The 22,020-nt window shown below is 47.1% G+C and overlaps 1 protein-coding gene across 4 annotated transcripts in view; it reads left to right on the forward strand.

Annotated features, from left to right (window-relative positions):
- LOC148014877 (piezo-type mechanosensitive ion channel component) overlaps positions 1-22,020 on the forward strand; it is a 182,066-nt gene that overhangs the window by 156,367 nt on the left and 3,679 nt on the right. For 3 of the 4 annotated variants that reach the window (XM_087665903.1, XM_087665905.1, XM_087665904.1), the window contains one exon: positions 14,125-14,283. In XM_087665903.1, coding sequence (XP_087522029.1) covers positions 14,125-14,283 — 159 coding nt within the window. Of the gene's footprint in view, positions 1-14,124; positions 14,284-22,020 lie in introns of those variants that run through there. The other variant, XR_015688441.1, reaches the window with a different exon arrangement.

A 22,020-nucleotide genomic window follows, 5' to 3' on the forward strand; every position in this document is an offset into this window, starting at 1 on the left:
TATCCTCCATGGCGGCTTTTGCCCAGCTGGCAGGGTTATCTCTTCCTTTGGGGCAGCACTTCATTAGCCAATCTTTGGCTGATGACTCCTTTATGATTTTGCAGGCGGACAGGGATAACATTCGCAAGGCATTAGATGTTTGGACGCTCTTTGGTCAAGCCTCTGGTCTTCGCATCAATGCCTTTAAGTCAGCCATTCTCAGTTGCACGGAGCCTGATTTACAGTCATTAGGCTGGCAGGGCCAGGTGGTTTCCCGTGGCTCCATTGTCAGGCATCTTGGATACCCATTGGGGGTGGATGTACGGCCAAAGGACCTGCTGGAGTGGATTTCACAAAAACTGGCCGCGAAGTTTATGTATTGGAAGTCGCAAGTCTGGCCGTTCCATGTCCGCCTCAAAGTGGCTCAGACAATTATGCTACAAATGCTGACGTATTTCCTGCCATTACTGCCATGGACGCCCACTACTTTGAAGGCTCTCACTCATCCCATTCGTTTCATGCTATGGAAGAAAGATTCACTGCAGGCAGGCATTTCCTGGATTTCATGGTCACATGCATGTACCCCTAAGCGCATGGGTGGTGGAGCTATTTTGGATGCAGAAACTCACATGCTGGCTCTTCATTGGTCTCTTTTTCGTGCCATGTGTGTGGATCATCACCCGTGGACCATCATAGCCCGTTATTTTCTTGAGGACAGCGGGCTCCGCCAGGGTAACACACGGCTTCGGGCCTCATGGTGGCATGTCCTTAATGCTGACTCTCGATTTTCCAGTCCCTCTTCCTCTTTGTTACTGCACTTGGTCGGCTCTTGGAAAGTGGTGCTCCAAAAGGCCCGTTGGCATCCTGTAGGGGACCGCTTGCAGACTAATTCTTTTCAGCTGGAATTGTTGGCAGTATCCAGATTACTTTCATGGGAAGATAAACATCAGCTCAGACCAAGATTTAGCCGCATGGCCCGTTTGGGTGTGACTTCAATTGTGGATGCTACCCTTGCTACTCACAATGTCCTCGCATCGTTTCGGACTGCTAGGAGCCTTTTCAGGATCCCGTGCGGATACCGTGATTTATGGGGGAAGCTTTCATCGGAACTTCAGGGTAGGCAACCCTTTCCTGCCCTGGCTATGGATCGCCCTTGGCAGGACTGGGACTTTGCAGGCCGGTTGAGTCTGGAAAAGGCCTCTACTAATCAGGTGTATCATCTTCTCATTAAAGATCACCAATGGCTGGGTGTGAAAGCTAATACTGTTTGGGGCCTGCGGAAATCACTGTCATGGTGGCAGGCAACGCTGATGGAGGGATGGCAGAATAAGGCACCTTTCAAATGCAAGGTATTTCTGTGGCGGGTAATGATTGGTGGTCTTCCTCTTGCCTCGGCCCTTTCCAAGCGTCGAATCTCGAATGGCAATTGTTTCTTCTGCACCACTTCGGCAGAATCGGCCCGACATCGTTTTCTTTCTTGCCCGCTCGCCAAGAATATCTGGTCACTCTTGTCGCAAATCTGGCGCGCAGTGGTGGGGTCCTCACTGACTCCTTTCGATTGGGTTTTTGTGCGCCCAAAGTATCCCACACCGCCACCGTTACATATGAAGATCTTATTTCACTTTTTCAAATACTGGGGATGCTGGCACATTTGGACCACCCGAAATGCTTTTCTCTTTGATTCGGCCTCTAATGTACCGCGACATATTGCAAGGCTTAAAGGGCTCTTGCATTGGCAGCTAGATCTCATCAAGCACTCTGACTTGCTCCCTCGGGAGGATTGCATTCCTGGCATTTGGCAATTGCCTCTGGGTCCTTGCCATGATTGGTGTAACCTTTTTAGTATACTAGTCTGGGGATTTCCCACACGTTGGCCTACGGCCCTCGTGTCTCTTGTACTCGTGTAATCATGTAATCTTGTACTTTTTTTCGTAATTAATACAATTACCTTTTACGAAAAAGAGAGAGAGAGAGAGAGAGAGAGAGAGAGAGAGAGAGAGAGAGAGAGAGATGATGAAATGAAATATTAACGTCTACAAAAGGCCAAAATGACCTATGAGACCATGAGTTACAATCATGTGTATGATGATACAACTGTGTGGGCAAAATATGTAGCACAAAGCAAAATAAGAAAGGAAACTAACTATGGCTATGTGTAAACATAGAGCTCTATCTAGTAAGAATGAGCTCCAAATGGTATAATCTCATGTGGGTATGGAGGGCCTAGCTCTAGCCCGAGCAATAATCCCCAGTATCCGCCTATGAAGGTGTCGTCGGAGTCCGTGTTGAGGCCTAGGACTTCTGGATCGGCTAAGCTGACTGGCTTGATCAATCAATACTCATTGTCTATGTGTGGACTGTGGTGGTGGAAGAGGCTCTCGTGTGGACTGTGGCTGTAATTGTATTGAAGTCTTCTGAGTCTCCTTTGCAAAGAAGTCTGTGAGCTGCCTCTGCAAAGGCCCTCGGTGTCCTGGAGCAACTGTACTCCTGAGGTGCATGTCACAAAGCCGTCGTATCTCATGAAGAAAGAGGCCAAGGCATCGCTGATCGGTAAAATCCATGACTCTGGATAGTGGTCCAAATCCGTTTCTAAAGAGACGGTGGAAACAACCACGGACCTCATAATACGCTGGGAAGCGACATACTCCTCTATCTTTGGCTCTAATTGGCATATCTGGCATATGCGCTTCTCTGGTGGGATGGATCTATATTTGCCAGTCTCAATCTCTAGCTGATGTGAGGAGGTGCGCAACCGGCCAATAGTACATCTGATCCCATGGGAAAGGTGGGTGTCCATGTATCTCGGGCGAACGATAAATCCATCGTCAATAGTGTGAAGAAAATGCTCGCGGTAGAAAGCCATCTTTGTTCCTAGCTCTTGCCCTTGCATCAACCATGTTCGCTTGATATCCAACTGGGTAAGATCCATCCGGATGATCTTGCGAATCTCTAACCTGCTCAAATTAAGAGATGGTGCATCAAGGGAGTACTGGAAGGGGGTAACTTGTCCATGCTAAAGCCATGCAGCTCAAATCAGTCCGATATCTGTGCATACCAACATGAAGTATCACCCTCTATGGCAAGCTGCCTCGAGGACTCAAGGGCCAACCGTGCATATCTGTGTCTGGGGAAGTCCCATAGGCTATGTATGTATGCGACCGATCGAGTGAGGGCTTCTACCACAATCGGTGTAGTTGCTAGCTCGCTCTGATGATCTCATGTGGCACTGAGGCCTTACATCTGATCATCTTGGATATCATGGACACTAGGGGTTTTTCCATCGACCTCCATCCGTCATAGGTGCGCCCTGATCTGCTACAGTGGTCAAGACTGGGCCCGCATATCTGTACTCCATAAAGTAGTGTGGATGTGACCAGTGTATCGAAGAGCCATAGCTTGGTGTGGGATTCTTGGAATTGCACCTGTGAGCACATCCTCTCCAAACCACCTAGTGATGTGTATCTGCGAGTCAGTCTAGTGTCTGTTGCCTCTCGCATAGAAAAGGTGGGCCCTGTGAATAAGACTCCCATGTATGTATAAGCATCCACATACTCCAGTTCCTCAGATCCATATGTGAATTTGGGCGCTGATCACATCCTTGTATTAAATACCATCACCTTGGTTTTCCCAAGGTTCACTGAAAGCCCACTGTCCAAAGTATAGGAGTGTAATGCGTCCAAGTGTCTCTATAGACCCTCTTGAGAGTTAGCTATCAATACAATGTCATCTACATACAATAGGAGAGGTATCCAAGTGCTAGCTAGTGGAGCTCCTCTATCTCCTTCCTGTGAAATGTAATCAGCAATCCCTTCAATTTACAGGCCAAATAATGTCGGAGAGAGGGGGCATCCCTGCTTCATCCCAATGGTGGAGTAAATAGGTGCTGAAAGGCCCTTAGGTGTCCGGACTTTGCTCATAACTCTCTCATACAGTGCCAAAATACTCCAACTGAGCTCTTTCGGTACTCCCATGGCATGCTGTCTATGTATCAGCCTGTCTCTTGGTATTGTGTCAAAGGCTTTGCGGAAGTCCACAAAGCAGTAGTAGGTCCGTCGGCCATGGGCCCCTCCCTCCTCAATGATTGCTCTGAGTGTGAGGATGTGATCCAATGTGGAGAAGCCTATCCTAAAGCCAGCCTGTCCCTATGCTCTAAGATCCCACATCTTTGCCCACCTGCTTAACTCATGCTCAAGGATGGAAGCATATAACTTAGCCAAAGTATGCCCAACCATGATAGTCCGATAGTTACTTGGTAGAGTAGGGTCCCGTGACTTGAGGATAGGCACAATAGTGTTCGTGCTCCAACTTTCTGGTAGGCCTTTTCTCTGCTAAGTCTGTCAATGGTCTCTCGGACCCTACTTTCAGTAAAGAAAGTGGTAGTCTCTGGGCAAGGCTCAAGTGGGTCAGGAAGAGGTGGCTGACCCTCCACAGCATAAAGACTAGCTGCATTCTCCTCCCATACAGCGGTGGACGTAATAGGCGTGGTCGGACAATGCTCTCTAAAAAGCCTCCAAGCATCTCTAGAGTCCTGGCTCAAGAATAACTGATATAGGTCTCGCTCTAGCTGGGCCAAGAATGTTCTCTTCTTCCACTATGTGAGGCGTCTAAAGAGTATTTGTGCCTGTTTGTGGGTAGTTGACCCGAGTGCTATCTCTCTTTGTAGCCGTGCTCTGGTCTCACGGCACTCATCATCATACCAGTTGTTCCGAGGTGTCACCCCGGTAGAGGCTCTCTGTGTGGGTCGTGAGTGTGGGAAGGCTACACCTGCAGCGATGTGTAGGGTCTCAGTGAACTGCTGAGTCGGCTCCTGTAATGGAACGTGGGGGTCTGCATCATGTAACAATCTAAGGATCTCCGCCTCATAGGTATCCTCTGTGTAATTGAATTAAGTAAATATTTTAATCAGACCATCAGGTTAGCTTAGAACTCTCTCTCCGAAAAATATATACATCAGACCATCCGGTCAAGATTCTCACTAAATCTCTTACATTCATGAAAAAAGAGAGAGAGAGAGAGATGCTTGAGTCTCGACTCTTGAAAATTGAGTTTTGAAAGTTGAAAGGGAGAGAGACTCGAGAGGCGTGAGGGTTGGGGTAAAGTTGAAAGAGCAAGCGTGAGAGAGAGGGAATGGGAGATGAGAATGGCAAATGCTTTGATAGGGTGCGGGATAGAGGGGATGGGAGATGAGATTTGTGAATGGAAAATGCTTCGATAGGGTGTGGGAAAGAGGGGATGGAAGGTGAGATTCGAGAATGACAAATCACAAGTCCATTCAAGAATCAAGATCCAAGAGAGGAAGATGAGAATGGTAACTTGTAAGTGCTTGCTGAATTGGTGTGGAGGCATGGAGCCTTGGAGGAGAGGAGCACCTTTTGTAGATGAGAGAAGGGTTAAAGTTCAAAGTTCAAACAACCAAAGAGAGAAGGAATCCAAAGAGAGGGCTGGAGCTTGCAAGCTGGAAGGAATCCAACGAAGAGCACCTTTTGCATGGCTGGAATTTGGAAAAGGGGGTGGGGTGAGGTATCCAAGGCTCCCACCCCCCGAAAAAGTGCAACAGTGCACGAAGTGCGGGAAACGTGGGATGTGGGAGCGCAGGGGTGGAGAAAACGTGGAATAAGGACGCGCAGGCCAGGTGGCCCAAACAGGCTTGTTTTAACGTATGAAATCGTGCGAATTCGTACTGTATGGATTGTTTCGTACCACCTACGGAGGCAACTATGTATACCATTAACAACATGCTGAAAATGGCTTAGAGCAGCCAATAAATGCTGAAAATAATATACCTCCAGATGTAGACCCAATTCCTGAAAATGTTGATCATTGGGTATGTAGGTCTACACGCGTAAGAAGGTAACCACATGGTTTGACCCCTCGCATTATGTGATGCTTACAGATGAGGGTGAGCCTCTTACATACAAAGAGGCCAAGTCATGTGAGTTTAGCAGTAAGTGGGAGCTAACTATACAGGAAGAGATTAAATCTCTATATGCAAATGATACTTGGGATCTTGTGTCATTGCCCAAGGGAAGGAAGCCACTTCCAAACAAATGGGTGTACAAAGTAAAGACAGTTGATGGGAAACCCGAATACAAGGCAAGACTGGTTGCCAAAGGGCATGCACAAAAGGAAGGGATTGACTTCCAAGAGGTCTTCTCACCTGTTGTGAAGATGACCACTCTACGTGTGCTTTTTGCTCTCATTGTTGTATTGGACTTAGAGCTGTATCAAATTAATGTAAAAACAGCTTTCTTGGATGGTGACATTGATGAGGAAATCTACATGAAACAACCTGAGGGCTTTGTAGTTCCTGGAAAAGAATAGATGGTGTGTAAACTAAAACGCAGCCTGTATGGGCTGAAGCAAGCACCATGGCAGTGGTACAAAAATTTTGACACTTTTATGCTATCTCATGGGTCTACACGCAACCATGCAGATCATTGCTTGTACATGAAAAAGGATACATATGGCAGCTCCATCATACTTGTTTTGTATGTGGATAATATGTTGCTAGCTGGGAAAAGAAAGACTAGCTTGGATGCTCTCAAAAATCGGCTGAAATCAGCCTTCTCCATGAAAGATTTGGGGAATGTAGAGCATATTTTGGGCATGAAGATTCGTAGAGATAGAATGCAGAAATTGCTATTTTTATCTCAATAAAAGTACATTGAAGAGGTACTGGACAGATTTAACATAGCTGAAGCTAAGCCTTTTGGGGCACCCTTACCTCCTTATCTTAAGCTTAGTAAAGCTAACAGCCCAAAAGATGACGTGGAAGAAAATGCTATGAAGGGAATCCCTTATGCATCAGCTTGTGGCTCTCTTATGTATGCTATGGTTGCTACTCGTCCAGACATTGCTCATCCAGTGGGAGTTGTTAGCACGTTTATGTCAAATCTTGGCAAAACACATTGGGAGGCTGTTAAGTGTATTCTTCAATACCTAAAGGGTACACAAAGAAAGTGTATTTGCTATGGGCAGGGTGCACCTAGTTTGTAGGGTTATTATGATGTAGACATGGCAGGTGACTTAGACACTCGTAGGGCTGTTTCTTGGTGTTCCAGGTTGCAGATTATCGTTGCACTGAGTACCACTAAAGCTGAATACATATCAGCTACTGAAGCTTCTAAGGAAGCTATATGGTTGAGTAGACTTGTAGAGGATCTCGGCATGTCTATGGGTACTGTAATTTTGGGATGTGATAGCCAGAGTGCTGTGTATCTAGCTAAAAATGCCATGTATCATTCACGCACAAAGCATATAGATGTGCGATATCACTTCATCAGACGGATTCTGGATGATGGTCTAATCACATTGACCGAGATCAAAACACAGGACAACCCTACAGATGTTCTCACTAAAAGTCTAAGCAAAGCTCAGCATGAGCATTGCATCCGACTAGTGGGTGTTGGTCAGAGGTTCACTTCGGACCTTTAAGTGGGAGGTTGTTGGGATAAGGGCCCGGTTTAACCTCTGTGTATAGTACATGCACATTATTTAGCTGTACATGTGAATGCACCCTTACATGCCCCAAGTATAAATACATTTTATTCTTTGTGTACCAACACATTGTTGGTACACTCATATCGCATCGTATTTTCACTCTGCTCTCTCTCTGACTCTCTCACCAGAGGTCACACTCTCATGCTCACTCCTTGAACTTCTGCTACATCAAGACGAGCACCACCAAGTAGGTTGCTTGAAGGAGCTCCTAGTTTAGATTAGAGGTCAGGACCCATGGTTCACAGCAAAGTTTGGTAGGTCAACATGCTTGCTTCAATTCTCCAAAAGAGATAGGGCAGTAGGAACAAGGACTTTCTCTAGGATCGACCAATTCTATATAGATGACTAGGCGTGCAACAAAGGTGGCCTAATAGGCATCATACCATGACCCTCTCAAATCACTTATCCATTCACCTACTTATCTTTGAGAGACTTGGAGGACCCCATTGATGTCAAGATCCCAAAGCACCTGTTCTACAAGGATTATCTTAGTGAGATAGTTGCACAAATTTGGAGATCTAGATCCTTCTTAGTTGGATGAGCATCTAATGACTTGGATGAGAATCTACAAGAGATCAATTCCTTTTTAGGGAGGAGGCCACCAGGAGGAGAGAGAGCCTTCAAGAGGAGAGATCCACCACCACATCATTGGTTGCCCTACAGAGAGGGGTAGGAGAAACTGCCAAGGTGCAGATGGACAATTGAGAGGATGCATATCGCTAGAGTAGAGATTGAGGCTATGAAGGAAGTCAGATGAGAGTATAGGTTTCATGCGAGAGCTTCCTTATGAATATGAACTTTGTTTGGTGACAAGGTTAATAGAGACTTTTTTTGCACCACAAGGCCAAATTACTCTAGACAAGGCGTTTGGAGACTTAGGAAAGGTAATGGATCTATTGCGCAGAGCCCCTTGGAGGTGAGACAAGTGGTTTCATAGTACTAGACAATGTTGCTAGGGTCCACCATTAGGCTCCCTGGCCATGAGAGGGACAGAGAGACAGTATGGCAAAGTGCCAATAGTGTGGTTACAAACAAGATAAGTAGATATTTGACGGCCCATTTTACTAAGCAGGAGCTTGAGAAGGCACTTTAGGCATTGCTCTTAGGTAGATGTTTGGGAGAAGATGGATGTGATAAGTTCTTGTTGAGCTATTGAGGTCTTATCAGCGCATAGGTCTCATCTCAGCTCTTTAGGAGATTATAGCATTAGGGGTTATGCTAGAGAGACTTTTGGAGGGGCTGATTCACCACATTCCCAAAGGAAGTGGACACATTGGATATCACATAGTGGAGACTAGTTACTTTGCTTTTGGGACCTTTTGTAAGATCCTTGTGAAGGCAACTAGTCTCAGATTAGCTTGATTGATGTCATATATTATACACCCCACCTAAATACGTTTTGTTTGAGAGCGTAGCATCTTGGGCAACATCTTCTCTTTCTGGGAGTCCACCGCTTTGGCTCGATCAAGGAATCAAGGCCTTATTGTGCTTGTTTTGGAATTTGAGAAGGCAAATGAGTGTGTGGATTGGAAGTTCTTGGAGGGTGTGATGCTAAGGTTGGGATTTCTAGATTAGTGGATCAGGGGAATAGTGGCTCTTTACTCCTTAGCACATAGTCAAGTTATGACTGGTGGGGCAAGACGAGATTGATTCAACGTTTACAGATAAGTTAGATAGGGCTGTCCAGTAGCTGCCTTGTTTTTATTAGTAGAGGCCATGAGCTCCTTGAGAAAGAGATCTATAGGTATCAGAGGCATCAGGTTACCCATCCTTGAGTTCAAGGAGCTGTGTGATGTGGAGTTTGTTGATGAAACAACAGTCTATCTAGAGGGGGATGAGGGTTACCTTTGCACCTTTGTAATAGCCATGGAGATATTTTGTAGTGCAATGGCTGCCTTGATTAATTGGCATAAGTCTTATGGATTTTGGGTTTCCAACACTAGGCAATGGAAGTGGTGACCACATGAGGATTTCATGTGCTTTTCCTATGGGATTGTAGTGAGATATTTGAGATATCTATGTGGAGATTGATATTACCTCAGTCTAGTAAGTGACACCTCTCCTCTTGAGCATTAGAGAAAAGCTTTTTTGTTGGAGCTCAGCAAGATTATTGCTAGCAAGGATCATAGTGGTCGCCAATCTTGTGACCATGTTGTACATCACTTCTTGTTGGGCATTCTTTAGGTAATGCATCAGTTAGGTGAAGTGCATCATTAGGAATTTTATTTGGTCGGGATCAGATGGGAGCTTGGCGAGAGGGAAGGTGTCTTGGGGTGTCATCATACAACCTAGATCTAGAGGAGGATTGGGGATCATAGACCCAAATAGCTAGAACAAAGCCTTATCGGCTAACCTCACTGTTAAGGGTTTCCTTCTAGGTGAGGAGCCTTGGAAGAAACTCGAGATAGGGAGGTTGTAGGCTATGATACCTACCATGGAGGACCATGGCAGCCCAACATTCACTAGTCTTTTCAAGAGATTAGGACCAAAGACCTAGGGAGGAGCTTTGAGGTGATTCATGGCTGCCATTATTAGAGCATTATTCCTTAGATGATAGCCAAGTTCTTATTAGAGTTGCTAGATGTGATAGTTTCAACATTCAAAGATTGATGAGACAAGGATGTGCTCTTGCACCTCTTCTTTTCCTATTGGTTGCAAAGACCATGAGTTCTTTTGCAAAGATTATTATCAGCTCTTTTTTGAGGGATAGAACTACATGCATCTGAGGCATTAGGGTACCCATCCTAGAGTTTCAAGAGTTGTTGGATGTAGAGTTTGCAGATGACACAATTGTCTACCTAGATGGAGATGAGGACAACTTTAGGTGTCATGAGGACATGTATTTAAGAAAAACTTGCACATGTAAGGTGCAGTTGAGGTTAGTGCAAATTAATGAGCTCGGGACCTAAGGGAAACAACGGATGTCAAAGGAAAAAGTTGTAGTCAGTTATGTCGCACAGATACAAGGTGGTATCTGGTGTTGGTTATTGGTGTAAGTCATTTATTTGGCCATAAGTGTCAGTTGATAACACTAGAGATGTGATGCTTGATGGTACTCAATGCGGATCTGATGGTTAAAAATGGCATAGGGACATTCGGGGGATGAATTGGCCTAGCCGATATACATACACATACATACATACATATATATATATATATATGTGTGTGTGTGTGTATGTGTGTGTGTGTATACATGTGTGTATATATATATATATATATATAGGTAGTTGTTGGGAAGAGAGGTTGGGCTGCTATTACTTGCTTTTGGGGCCATTTCTCAGCCATTGGAGACCATCTTGGTCTAGATGGTTGCATATTCCTGAACAGGGGAAGTTGATGATCACAGCTAATGCATTTTTCTTGAAGATGACAGCCTCTAATGCTCCCTTTGCTGTTGGCAAATTCATTTGGGGCTGGAAAACTGGGTCAACAACTCAAACTCACTAAATTCTTGTGAGAAATCTCTGAATTTTCTGTCTGTTTGCTCCAAGTTTTACAGCAATCTGTCCATTGGAGGGACAGACTTTGGGTGAATCCTTGTTGTAAACCCTAATTTACAGTAGAAATTAGGGTTTAGCAGTTGCCTTGGGTGAAGACTCCAATACCTGAATTATTCAGGGCTGAAGGTGATTTTCAGCTGATATTAGGTGGAGGACCAGCCAACCATCAAATTTAGGGCATTTACATTCTTCTCGAAGTGGGTGAAGACTAATTGATTGTCTGAATTAAGGGGCAAATCAGATTGAAGGCTTGCTGGTCACTTTGGACAACAAGGGGAGTTTGGATTGCGAAGGGGATTGGGAGAATCCCATTGTAAATCAACTTTTACTTCAATAAAATTAAAGAAATACCTAAGGAGGCACCAATTTTGGGGCCAACCAGGTGTCCATTGTCCAAAGATTAGTAGATATATTTTTGTTTTTAGTTTTGCAATAAATGCTTGGTGTTGTAATTAAGTTGTAATCAAGGAATCACCACTCATCCACTAAAGGAAGGTTGGTTTCATTAGCGCCTTTGTAGTTGCAATGGAGGTTTTCAGTAGAGCTTCAGGAGCTCTTATCAATTGGCACAAATCCTATGGATTTTGGGTTTGTGACATTCAATACTGAAATTTGAGGCCACATGAGAATTTCACTTGGGTTCCCCATAGTGCTTCAGTGAGATACCTTGGTTGTCATGTGAGCATCAATATTACCTCAGAGCAATAGTTGGCACTGTTACTCCAGTATCAAGTAGAAGCTAATGTATTGGAGCAGCACAATGAGATTACCACTAGTAGGGAGGCTAGTTGTGGCTAACGAGAATTTGATTGCCACCATTGGCATATCACCTCCTGTTAGGCCATGTCAAAGTCATGCATTGGCCAAGTGAACTGACTCATTAGGAATTTCATTTGGTTAGATGGAGATGGTAGTCCTGCAAGGACTAAGATAGCCTTGCATGTCATTATTCAGCTCAGCTCTAGGGCAGTTGGGAGATCATTGACCTAGACTATGAGGGTAGAGCGTTGATTGTTAAGGAAGCTTAATTTGAGGGGGCCTTCTTTTGAGCAAGGAGCCATGGAAAAGTCATTACTATTGAGATGACAGACCCTTGTTTCTGCTGATGGAGGACCATGGCAGTCCAATATCGATTGTTGTTTCAGCACGTGTGCCATAGGGCTTGGGAAGGGTTTTGAGGTCTGATTTTTTGCTTCTATTATATGGACTTAGAGAACAGTATTTGTAGGACTTTGCCAAATTGATCTAGCCACTATTGAAGAGAAGTTGAGTCATCCACATCTCTTTAATCAGCTACTTAGGATAGAGAGAAACCATAACATTGGAGAGAGGACAGATTACATGTTGCAAAGATGGTCTTGAATCTTGGTCACTTGAAGAATGAATGACTAAGTGGTATTGGTAGACTTGAACTAAATGGTCTGAAGGTAACCATACAATGTGATAGCCCGCATGGTTGATGGAGCCTCATAGATGAGTTGGAGCTTGCCTTGCACCTCGAGAAATGTCCGCCACGAGGTGACACCAGTAACACTTCCTTCAAGGTACATTGGAGATGTGCTTAATATGCTTTTACATCACATGTATCCAATCGAGGACTACTTCCTCAAAGTTGTCTTCGTCCCAACCAGAGGGTAATGGAGATGGTCGTTGAGAACGAGGAGCTGTCGTGAAACAAGGTACCATAGTCGCTTCTACAAAAACAAAGCTTTCATGAAAGCACTTCAAGTCAAATGGTCAGGGTCTTTGACCATTTGACTTGAAGTGCTAGAACATGGAGGAGCCATTGAATGATGAAATTGAAGGGTTTGAGAGCCAACACACTTAACAATGGTTCAACCACACAATGGAGGAGCCAACACACTCAACAATCAAATCAATGGTTCAACCACACAGTTCATATTAGCATAGAGAATGGGTCAAAGAGTATAGAAAGTGTAGCAAAGAAACACAACAGCCAGCACAAACAAACACTCTTAAGCTGGAAATTTTTTGTGAGCAGCTTTACCACAGTAGGAGTGGACGAAGGTAGGAACAGCTTCAATTGAGCATTGAGGAGCAGAAAATGCATTTTGAGAGCTGAAATTGCAGGGTGGCCAGCAGGTAGAGGGAGAGAAAACAGGTTGCTTAGCCTGAAAGGAGGTCACCCACTTCACACAAAAGCTTTCAGCAGCAAATCGCAGGTGGTAACAGCCCTGGGAGCAACAAACACAGTCTCTATCAGACCTGTCACAGCAGGAACACCAACAAGAAAATGCACCGGAACCAAGGTACTTGGTCGTCTGATACCATGTGACAATGAAATATGAAAAAGAAGCAGGAGAAAACAATTGCTGAAAACTGAATGAAATGAACAAGAGAAGCAAGAAGACATGAATTTAGAGAACAAAGAGACAGACCATGGAAACCACATACCAAAGCATGGGAACAATGAGTACAAACCACATGGATAATGGCTGACCCCATGGGTGCCTCCAGTCTCCCTTTCTCTACAGGATGCAGGCATCCAATGAGATACACAGGAGAGTGGAGAGAGGAGACTCAAATATATAGGCGATAATGGAGCGCCAACCTATGCCAGGTTGGCCAGCTGTAGGCAGCCCAAATAGTGCAGCAGTCGCCAGAAATCAGGCTGCCTAGATGAGTCCACCCTAGCTGGCATAAATGGCACCCATACAAATGGACAACAACAGCCCAAATATACCCCCACCCGAAAATAACATCATAGGATCTTTGCTTGACTTTTGTTATTTTCTTCTTTTTAAAAATTCCATGCAACTCTGCATGTGAGGATCGATACTGTAGCATAGTTCCTCTAATCTCGGTCATCATGGTGCCTTTTATTTGAATACAGGATGGCTTTCTCTAGTTGATAGGTTGTCGTGGTGTGGCAAAGCAGGTCTTTTTTCTACCCTGTAGTATACTCTCGCATATTAGGATTTTTCTAGAGCTTGTATTGGCTACCAGGAGGGTTGTGTGGGTTTTCATTTGGTCTGTGGTGATGCAAGATTTTCAACTGCCAAAGTAGCTTCATGTACATGTTTTGAGAAGGAAACCAGTTAATTAGTGTTGTCAACATTTGTTCATCTGTTGTGTTTGTTCTTTTTGGTTAAAAACAATTACACAGTTTACCTTTCTCAAACAGTTGGAAGATATATATGCAAGCCTTTATCTAGTTAAATGCGATGCAAAGCTATCTCGCAAGAAGCATCATCTTGGCGAGAAGAGAGGAGCATGGTCAAAGTTTTTCAGCGGTATCTGCACATTCTTAGTGTTGATTTGCATAATATGGGCACCTATGCTGGTATGAGAAAACAAATTCAACCTTTATTTTGTTGCTATCATTTACAGTTTATTCAAGTTATGTTTTTCTGCTTATTGTCATTTAACCGTGGGATGGTTAAATTCAGTTGGAAGTATCAGTGGCAATTATTCCTGTTAGCAAAAATGTCAATCAAATATTCTGCTCTTTATTTGACTGACACTGTGTCAACTCTGTTTCTCCAGTGCTGAACTCGAAAATTTAAAATGAGCATCTGGATAAAAGATATTTCTTAGTTGTTTTCATACTAATCTGTAGATAAGCCTGAATATCTAACTAAGAACTCTCTAGTTGTCCCATAATTTGTTTCAAGGCTGAGCTTTATACTGAAGTATGATTAGATAGTGTCAAAAGTTCAGTGCAGTCAATGATCAACTTTTTAATGCTATTGGCACTCGTATCCATGTGTTTATGAAAGCCTGAGCATCTGGGTGAGAACTTCAAGTGGCCATAATTCTGTCCTGAGCCTTCGATATTTCTTTTACCATGCACTTAAATATATTCTGGCATACTTTGAGTTGATTGTGTTCTACTAGAGGCTTTTGCACAGGAGCAAATGATGGCCTTCTAAAAGTGTATGATCAGTCTATATTGAAGATTCAAATAAGTCCAAAGAAAGATGTGTGTTCTTCCACCAATTTTGGGGAAAGAGAAATTGCTAGCTCATTGGAGAATCCAGTGCTAAAGAAAGGGGGAAGAGGCAGGCTTAGAGGACAAGAGAGAGGAAAAGCAGGGGGCAAGGGAAGGGAAGTAGGCAAGGCTGGGACTAAAAGAGAGGTTCTTGGGAGGCTGTGAGCGAGCAGGATTGGGCAGAGGCTGGCCAGGCAGGGCTGGGGCACTGGGAAAGATGATTGGAGGAAGGGGCAGGGGCTGGACAGGCACTGCGTTGAGAGTAGCAAAAGGAGGGGTCGTATGGGGGAAAGAAGTGGTCTGAGGAGCAGAGAGAGGAAAGGCAGGCAGATGAGCAGGAAGATAGGAGAGGCTGAGAGAAGAGAGAGGGGCCGGGCAGGCTGGTGGAGGAAGCAGGGATGGGTCGTACGAGGGAAAGAAGTGGTCTGAGAGGAGCAGAGAGGAAAGGCAGGCAAACAAGAGCAGGAAGATAGGAGAGGCTGAGAGAAGAGAGAGGGGCCTGGCAGGCTGGTGCAGGAAGCAGGAATGGTGGGTAGACGACCGACCTGGCAGGGCGGGGCAAAGAGGGCTGGGACTCTAGGAGGAAGAGGCCCCGCCATTGCGCCAGCTTTCCCCCGCTTCCCCCGCCCTGTTCCCCCCGTGGTGTGCTGTCCCCACCTCGTTCCCTCGTGGTGCGCCCTGCCTGCGCCCCCCCCAATTGCTTTCATCCCTCTGCAGTGACATCCCCCCCTCCGGTAGCATAACAGCGTGATTGGTAGGTTCTCAGTAGGGACACACAATGGAAACCTCTTGTCAGACGCCGGTGCATTTTGTCGAGTGCCCCCCAGTCAAACACCTTGCGCATCGTCCTCTCTGAGGAACAGCTCTTAGCTGTCCGTGCCACAGAAACTGGAGTTGAAACAAACAACAATCTTTGGTCAGGTCATAGGACACTCCCCATCTAGGGCCCAGCTTCGGGATTGGTTTCACTCCACACTGTGCATTGGCATAGCACAGATTGTGGAGGCAATTCTCATGGGCCAAGGGATCTTCATGATTCTACTCACCTCTGTGGACGTAGCTTGTGAACTATCACTCATCCTATGCCTCCACGAAGGGGGTCATTTACATGGTTCCTTGGTACAGTGGCTTCATAGTGGAGGAATTTGCTCTCCATAACATGTTTCTTAGACATCCTGTCACCTTACTATTCCTCGGACTAGCGGTAGAGTATCTCCAGTTAGTGGAGGACTTTGGACGGCTCTTTGGCACAGTTTTTCTTGCCTCCTTCCTTGATGTAGTGACAGTCGCAGGAGTCCCAAAGGTTCAAGTGGCTGTGAAAGATACAAAGAACATACCAAAGTTTCTAGAGATTGAGGCATGCGGATACTCCTTCAGGCAGCAGGTTATTGTGACTGGGCAGCTAGGGCAGTGCTTGCGATGCCATGACTTTGGGCATCAGGCAGCAGATTGCACGCACTGTGGAGCCAAGGCGGCTCTATCAACAGGCCTGTAGGTGGACGCTGATGGCTTTACATAGGTCCAGAGATGACAAAGAGGGAGAGGGCAGGGGGGGCGTTAGTCAGCCCCATAGACAGCCACGGCAGTAGAGAGCAAGAGGGCGAGCGACGGACCCCTGGCAGAGTACCCCGTAGTCCCCCCTAGCTCATCCCACCCGGTAGGATCACAGATCTGCACATCCACCACTCATGGAGGCATCACAGGTTACCTCAATCGAGATCCCACACCCTCATCATCCCCCCCCCCCCTTCACACTTTCCTGAGACATGCGTAGCTGCTACTACAGGAGTTCTTTCGGAGTGGTCCGTTGTCCTACTTGAGAGTTGTGGAGCGTGGAGAGTTTCCACTACCTCTGGAGGTGGGGATCTTCGTGGTACGCAAGTCAAGGAGCGGCAAGGTCTATTTACTAGCACCACCGGATGGACCAAACTATGCTTTCTTTCTTCAGACCTTTCATTTAGGAGACTGGATGATGACATAGATAGAGGAGGAGGTGAAGGGCCAAGTGGTAGATCACATCTCCTAGTGGATGGGAGGAGGAGGACGAGTACTCTTTTCCCAGCAGTGGCCAGGTTGCACGATGGACATTAACTGGTGGGTTGGAGCCGAGATTCCATATCTGAGCATTATCTTTCAAAACCCTCCACAGTGGAGAGCACGAATGGATGTGATCGAGTGGCCCCTGGCACAAGTTGCCCGTTTCTACCGGTGTACAGAGTCACGCCTCTCAGCCTGGTTGATAGATGCCCTGGTGGTACCGCCTAGAGCATCTATTATCCCCATGGTCCGCCGCCTGAGGGCCACTGTGGGGGAATGGAGTTATGCCTTCCAGGCCTGCGGCAAAGCGCATTCGTATGCCCCATAGCTCTTCTTCTTCGTCAGCAGCTTCCACACCGAATAGATACCTGTTCGGTCAGCCACAGGCTTCCGTATGAGTCTACATCTTGCATCTTGGAATGCAAATAGCGTCCACTACAGTGGGGCATGTGGTTCCAGAAAGTTGATTGTTTTTGGCAGGAGTTGCAGCCTGCCCTTGGCGGACGGATTTACATCTTACTTATGCAGGAGCACAAGCTCACCCCCGCCCATGCCCATTGGGTAGGGAAGGTACTCCCACGCAGTTCACACACCTACTAGGAGTACTCCATCGGTGCCTATGGTAGGAGTGGAGGCATATGCACCTCTATTGGCCGGAGCCTCACCGCCTGTGCACGTGACCACGGGACAATTATGGTAGGAAGGGTTCTATGGATCAGATTGGATAGGCATATGCACTTTTATTGGCCCGAGCCTCACCACTTGTGCACATGATCACGGGACGATTGTGGCAGAAAGGGTCCTATGGATCAGATCGGATATTGGGGACTTGTGCCTTGGAGTCCTCAATGTTTATGCCCTACTGAGATTAGGGTACGCAACAGGTTCTGGGTGGAGGTCGTAGCAGGACTCCTAGAGGTGGACTCTTGGATTGTTGAAGGAGACTTCAACAACTTGGAGGCCTTAGAGGACCAGCAGGACAAAGGCAGAGATTACCAGGGTATGGCAAGGGAGGAGCAAGAGGCATGGGAGGTCTTCCTCCTCGTAGTAGGAGCACGTGATGCTTGGCGGGACCCAACTTTCCATAGGAGAGAGAGGTTGCTGGACTTCTCTTGGGGATACAGACACTTGGGCGTAGCACAACTGGACAAGTTCTATGTGGGAGAGTGGGGTACTCTCGCGGAGGCCAAGTAGGGCAGTTGATTGGCACTACTTTGTTTGATCACTGCCCGGTTCTCCTGACACTTGATGCTCTAGTTTCAGCCCTGGACACGCGATCCTGTCGGATCCTTGACTCAATCTACAAGAGGGAGGAGGTAGGAGGCAGATTGAACAGCTTTGGACTAGGGAGTGGGACATGAGGGACCGGATCGCAGAGGAGGTTGCAAAGGTCGTAGCCGAGTCAAGCAAGATCTGCAAGGAGGAAACCCTACAGGCCAGGCAGCAAAGCTAGGAGGAGGAGAGAGCACTCTGATGAGACCTAGTAGCCACGTAGAGACTACTTTAGGAGGCACTAGGGGATCCCACTCTCCACACACAGGAGGTGCGCACACGAGCAACCCTTGTCGGTCTGGAGGGCAAGCGCTCGGAGTTTTCCGTTCATACCTCAGTAGCCTTTTGGGCGTGGAAGTGGGACACGATGTGTAGGGAGTTTTTCCAAGTGCATCAGCGTCGCACCTTAGGAGATCAGATTCACAGTCTTCGGGATTAGTATGGGAGGATTCGCGCTAGCCTAGACGAGGTGATGGAGATTGCCACTGACTACTATAGACACCTTTTCCAGCAGGAGGGAGTCTCAGCCAGAGGAAAGCAGGTTTGGGACCACATCCCGTCCCTCCTCACAAAGAAGATGGGACACTCTCTCCTAGACCCCTTCACAGAGAAGGAATTGGAGGAGGCTTTCCATGCACAGGACGGGTAGAAATGCTAGGGAGAGAATGGCCTTTCTAAGGCCTTCTTCACTACCTACTGGGAGGTGGTGAAGGATCCCCTATTGCTGGCCTTTTAGGAGATCTTCAACTTAGGATGGATGCCAAGGAGTCTATCGGCAGGTCTTAACAGTCTTCTCCCCAAAGGAGGAGACTGATTGGAGCTATCCCAGTGGAGATGGATCACCCTGTTGTCAATGGCCTATAAGGCACTGGCCAAGATGATTGGTAGGTGACTCCATCCTGTGCTTCCAGACATCATTCATGACACACAGACAGGTTTTGTCCAGGATAGGAGCATCCTAGACAATGTTTTCACCTTCTTCAAGGTGATTGAGTTGGCCCAGCACAGTGGTCACAGGGATTGGCTGTACTTCTCCTGGACTTCGAGAAAGCCTATGATAGGGTCGACTGGGACTTCTTAGAGGGCACCATTGTGAGGTTGGGCTTCCCTCGGTATGGATCGCGGGGTCTTTGCACTTTACAAATCAGCTACCAGCAGGGTTCTTATAGGTGGCAGGAGGGGGGAGGAGTTTCGGTTGGAGAGATTTGTTCGACAGGGCTGTCCTCTTGCCCCGTATTTGTTCCTACTCTTTGCAGAGGCAATGTCTTACTTCCTCCGGTCACGTGTGAGCAGGCTACGTGGCCTTCGACTTCTGATGAGGGAGGAGATGGAGCTGTTAGATTCAGAGTATGCAGATGATACGGCTAGCTCTGGAGATGTTTTGCACTGCAGCGGGAGCAAAAATCAATTGGTGAAAGTCGATTGGTTTTCTTACGGACCGGAACTCTAGCATAGAGTGGGGCGTTCACTTGGGATTCAGATGGGTGTGCAGAGGGTGGACCCTTCGACACCTAGGGTTCTAGGTGGGACTCGACATCACTCTTGCCCATTAGTTTCTTCCAATTCTTGACTCTATCAGGCACAAGCTGACTGACCTATTGGAGTCTTCCTGCCTTTCCTTAGCAACCGAGCCCTGGTGGTCAACCAGGTCCTAGCAACGGCTTGGTACATCGCCTCATGTTGGTGCTTTTCCTCGTCTTGTGTAGTTTAGCTTAGTTGCCTAGTTTGGAATTTTCTTCGGGCCAGCTCAAATGGTTCCAGGGATTCTCGGGCCAAGGTGGCATGGGCGACCATCATCCGGCATCGGTTTGAGGGAGGGCTTGGGATCATAGACCCAGAGTTCTAGAGCATGGCCCTTTTGGGCAAGCTATTAGTCCTTGGGCTCACACCAGGAGGGCAGACTTGGAAGGTCCTGCTGCAAGAGGGTTTCCAGGAGTGCACACCGATGCTTGGTGGTGATTGGAGGCCATCCTTGAGCCATCTTCACGACAGCCCAGATCACGCCACCCAGATCCTCCTTTCTCTGCATCCTACTTCGTGTGTGGCAGGGCCTCTGTAAGGCCCTAATTCAAAGTCCCCCCAGGATGCCAAGAGGAGATAGAACGCCAGCCGGTGGTCTGGAACCCCTAGGTCATCAGAGATCAAGTCGGGATACAGATTGGCGAGCCCCCCCCACATCCAGTGGGTTGGTTGGGAGGCTGGCCTTGCTTGTACTATTAGGACATGGCAGGAGGTGTATAGGATGGTAGATTAGGAGGTGTTGCAGCAGGCATCAAGTTGTCAGTGAGGAGGTAAGTTGAGGAGAAGGGAGATTGACACAACGATACCTCAGGAGTGGCTTGACCCCCTGTTCCGAGAGCCGATGGAGCCTCGTGAGATATGGGCTGCTAGATTTTCATCGATAGGTGGACACGTGACGGGTAGAGTGGGCGGCGCCCCCTACGGGATTTTCTTGACCGTGCAGGATGGGGGGGAGTTTGGTCCTTGACAGAGGGCAACAAGATGAGGAGATCGTTGTCCTTCCTTGGAGGAGGATTCATGTGGTTGGACTTCAAGGGAAGACCTAGCATCTGGACCCTTATGTGTTCTAGGAGGAGTTTCGAGAGTGGCGCCTTTGGATATGGGAGAGTAGGCCACTTGATGAGTTGGACTTGGACCTTGGAGAGTGGCTATGGCCGGCCATTGCAGTCGCCAAGAAGCCACTGAGGTTCTTGGAGTACACTGCCAGGATTGGTAGACATGTACTAATGCAATAGGACGTGGACTGGGCGCCTTTGCGTAGCGGATACTAGGCGGAGCATAGCATCACGGATGCCTTTCGTTAGACTTTCTGGCGCCGCCTATGGGACAGCTGGAGGCCGAGGAGAGTATCATATTTCCTATGGCTTTTGGCACATGGAGGTCTAGCAATAGGGAGTTGGCTAGCCCAGATGATGCAGCAAGATGGAGGGTGTAAACGTTACCCATAGCAGCTTTTGGAAACTCCAAAGTACTGCCTTTGGTCTTGTGAGGCGGCACAACTCATTTGGAGAGGAGCCTGCCGCATTCTCTGCCGTTTGGCACCCAGTCTTGGATGTATCTCATGGGGAGCTTTCTACTGGCAGGTAGTTAGCCAGGGCTGTCACCTTTTGTATGAGGCTGGGATGCAGGACACAATTTTCATCATTGAGGCTGGGTCTTGTATAGTGGTCGGCTTGGAGGCTTTAGCTAGCCGCCAAGTACTGGAGCCCACAGTAGACCGCTCTGAGGTATGGGAGATCATAGGGAGTCTTACAAGATGGCACATCTGGAAGGCACACTGTTAGGAGGGTTTTGGCAAGGAGTGACTTTCAGTAGAGGCAATTTGGGCAGAGCTTTGGACTTGCATCATCCACTCTCTCTGCGACTAGTGGGACCAGGTGGTGTAGGCCGAGTCTCGAGCTCGTCAAGAGCTCCGTTCTTCATGATGCAGGCAGACAGCCACAGATGGCGATACACTCCCTGCATGGCTTCTTGCCCCCATCCCCTCTAGATCCCCTTGAGAGGCTTGTATACATGATGTATTTGTGATTTTGCATCAGCTCCAGCTAGTCTATTGAGCATAAGCACTCCGTTGTAATCATCTTTTTGAGTAATATAATTAGCCACACTTTACTTGCAAAAAAAGAAAAAGAAAAAAGAGAAAGAGGCAATGACTTCACAGTATAGAAACAGAGAACGGCCGTTCCAGCCTGTAGGAACGGCCTAATGTGTTCCAAACCCTCAGAGGAGGTGAAATGGCCAAGGAACGTTCCTTGCCGT

This window comes from Lygodium microphyllum, chromosome 24 (assembly GCF_053477565.2).
Source record: "Lygodium microphyllum isolate KBCC chromosome 24, Lygodium_microphyllum_v1.1.10, whole genome shotgun sequence".
Taxonomy (NCBI): Eukaryota; Viridiplantae; Streptophyta; class Polypodiopsida; order Schizaeales; family Lygodiaceae; genus Lygodium; species Lygodium microphyllum.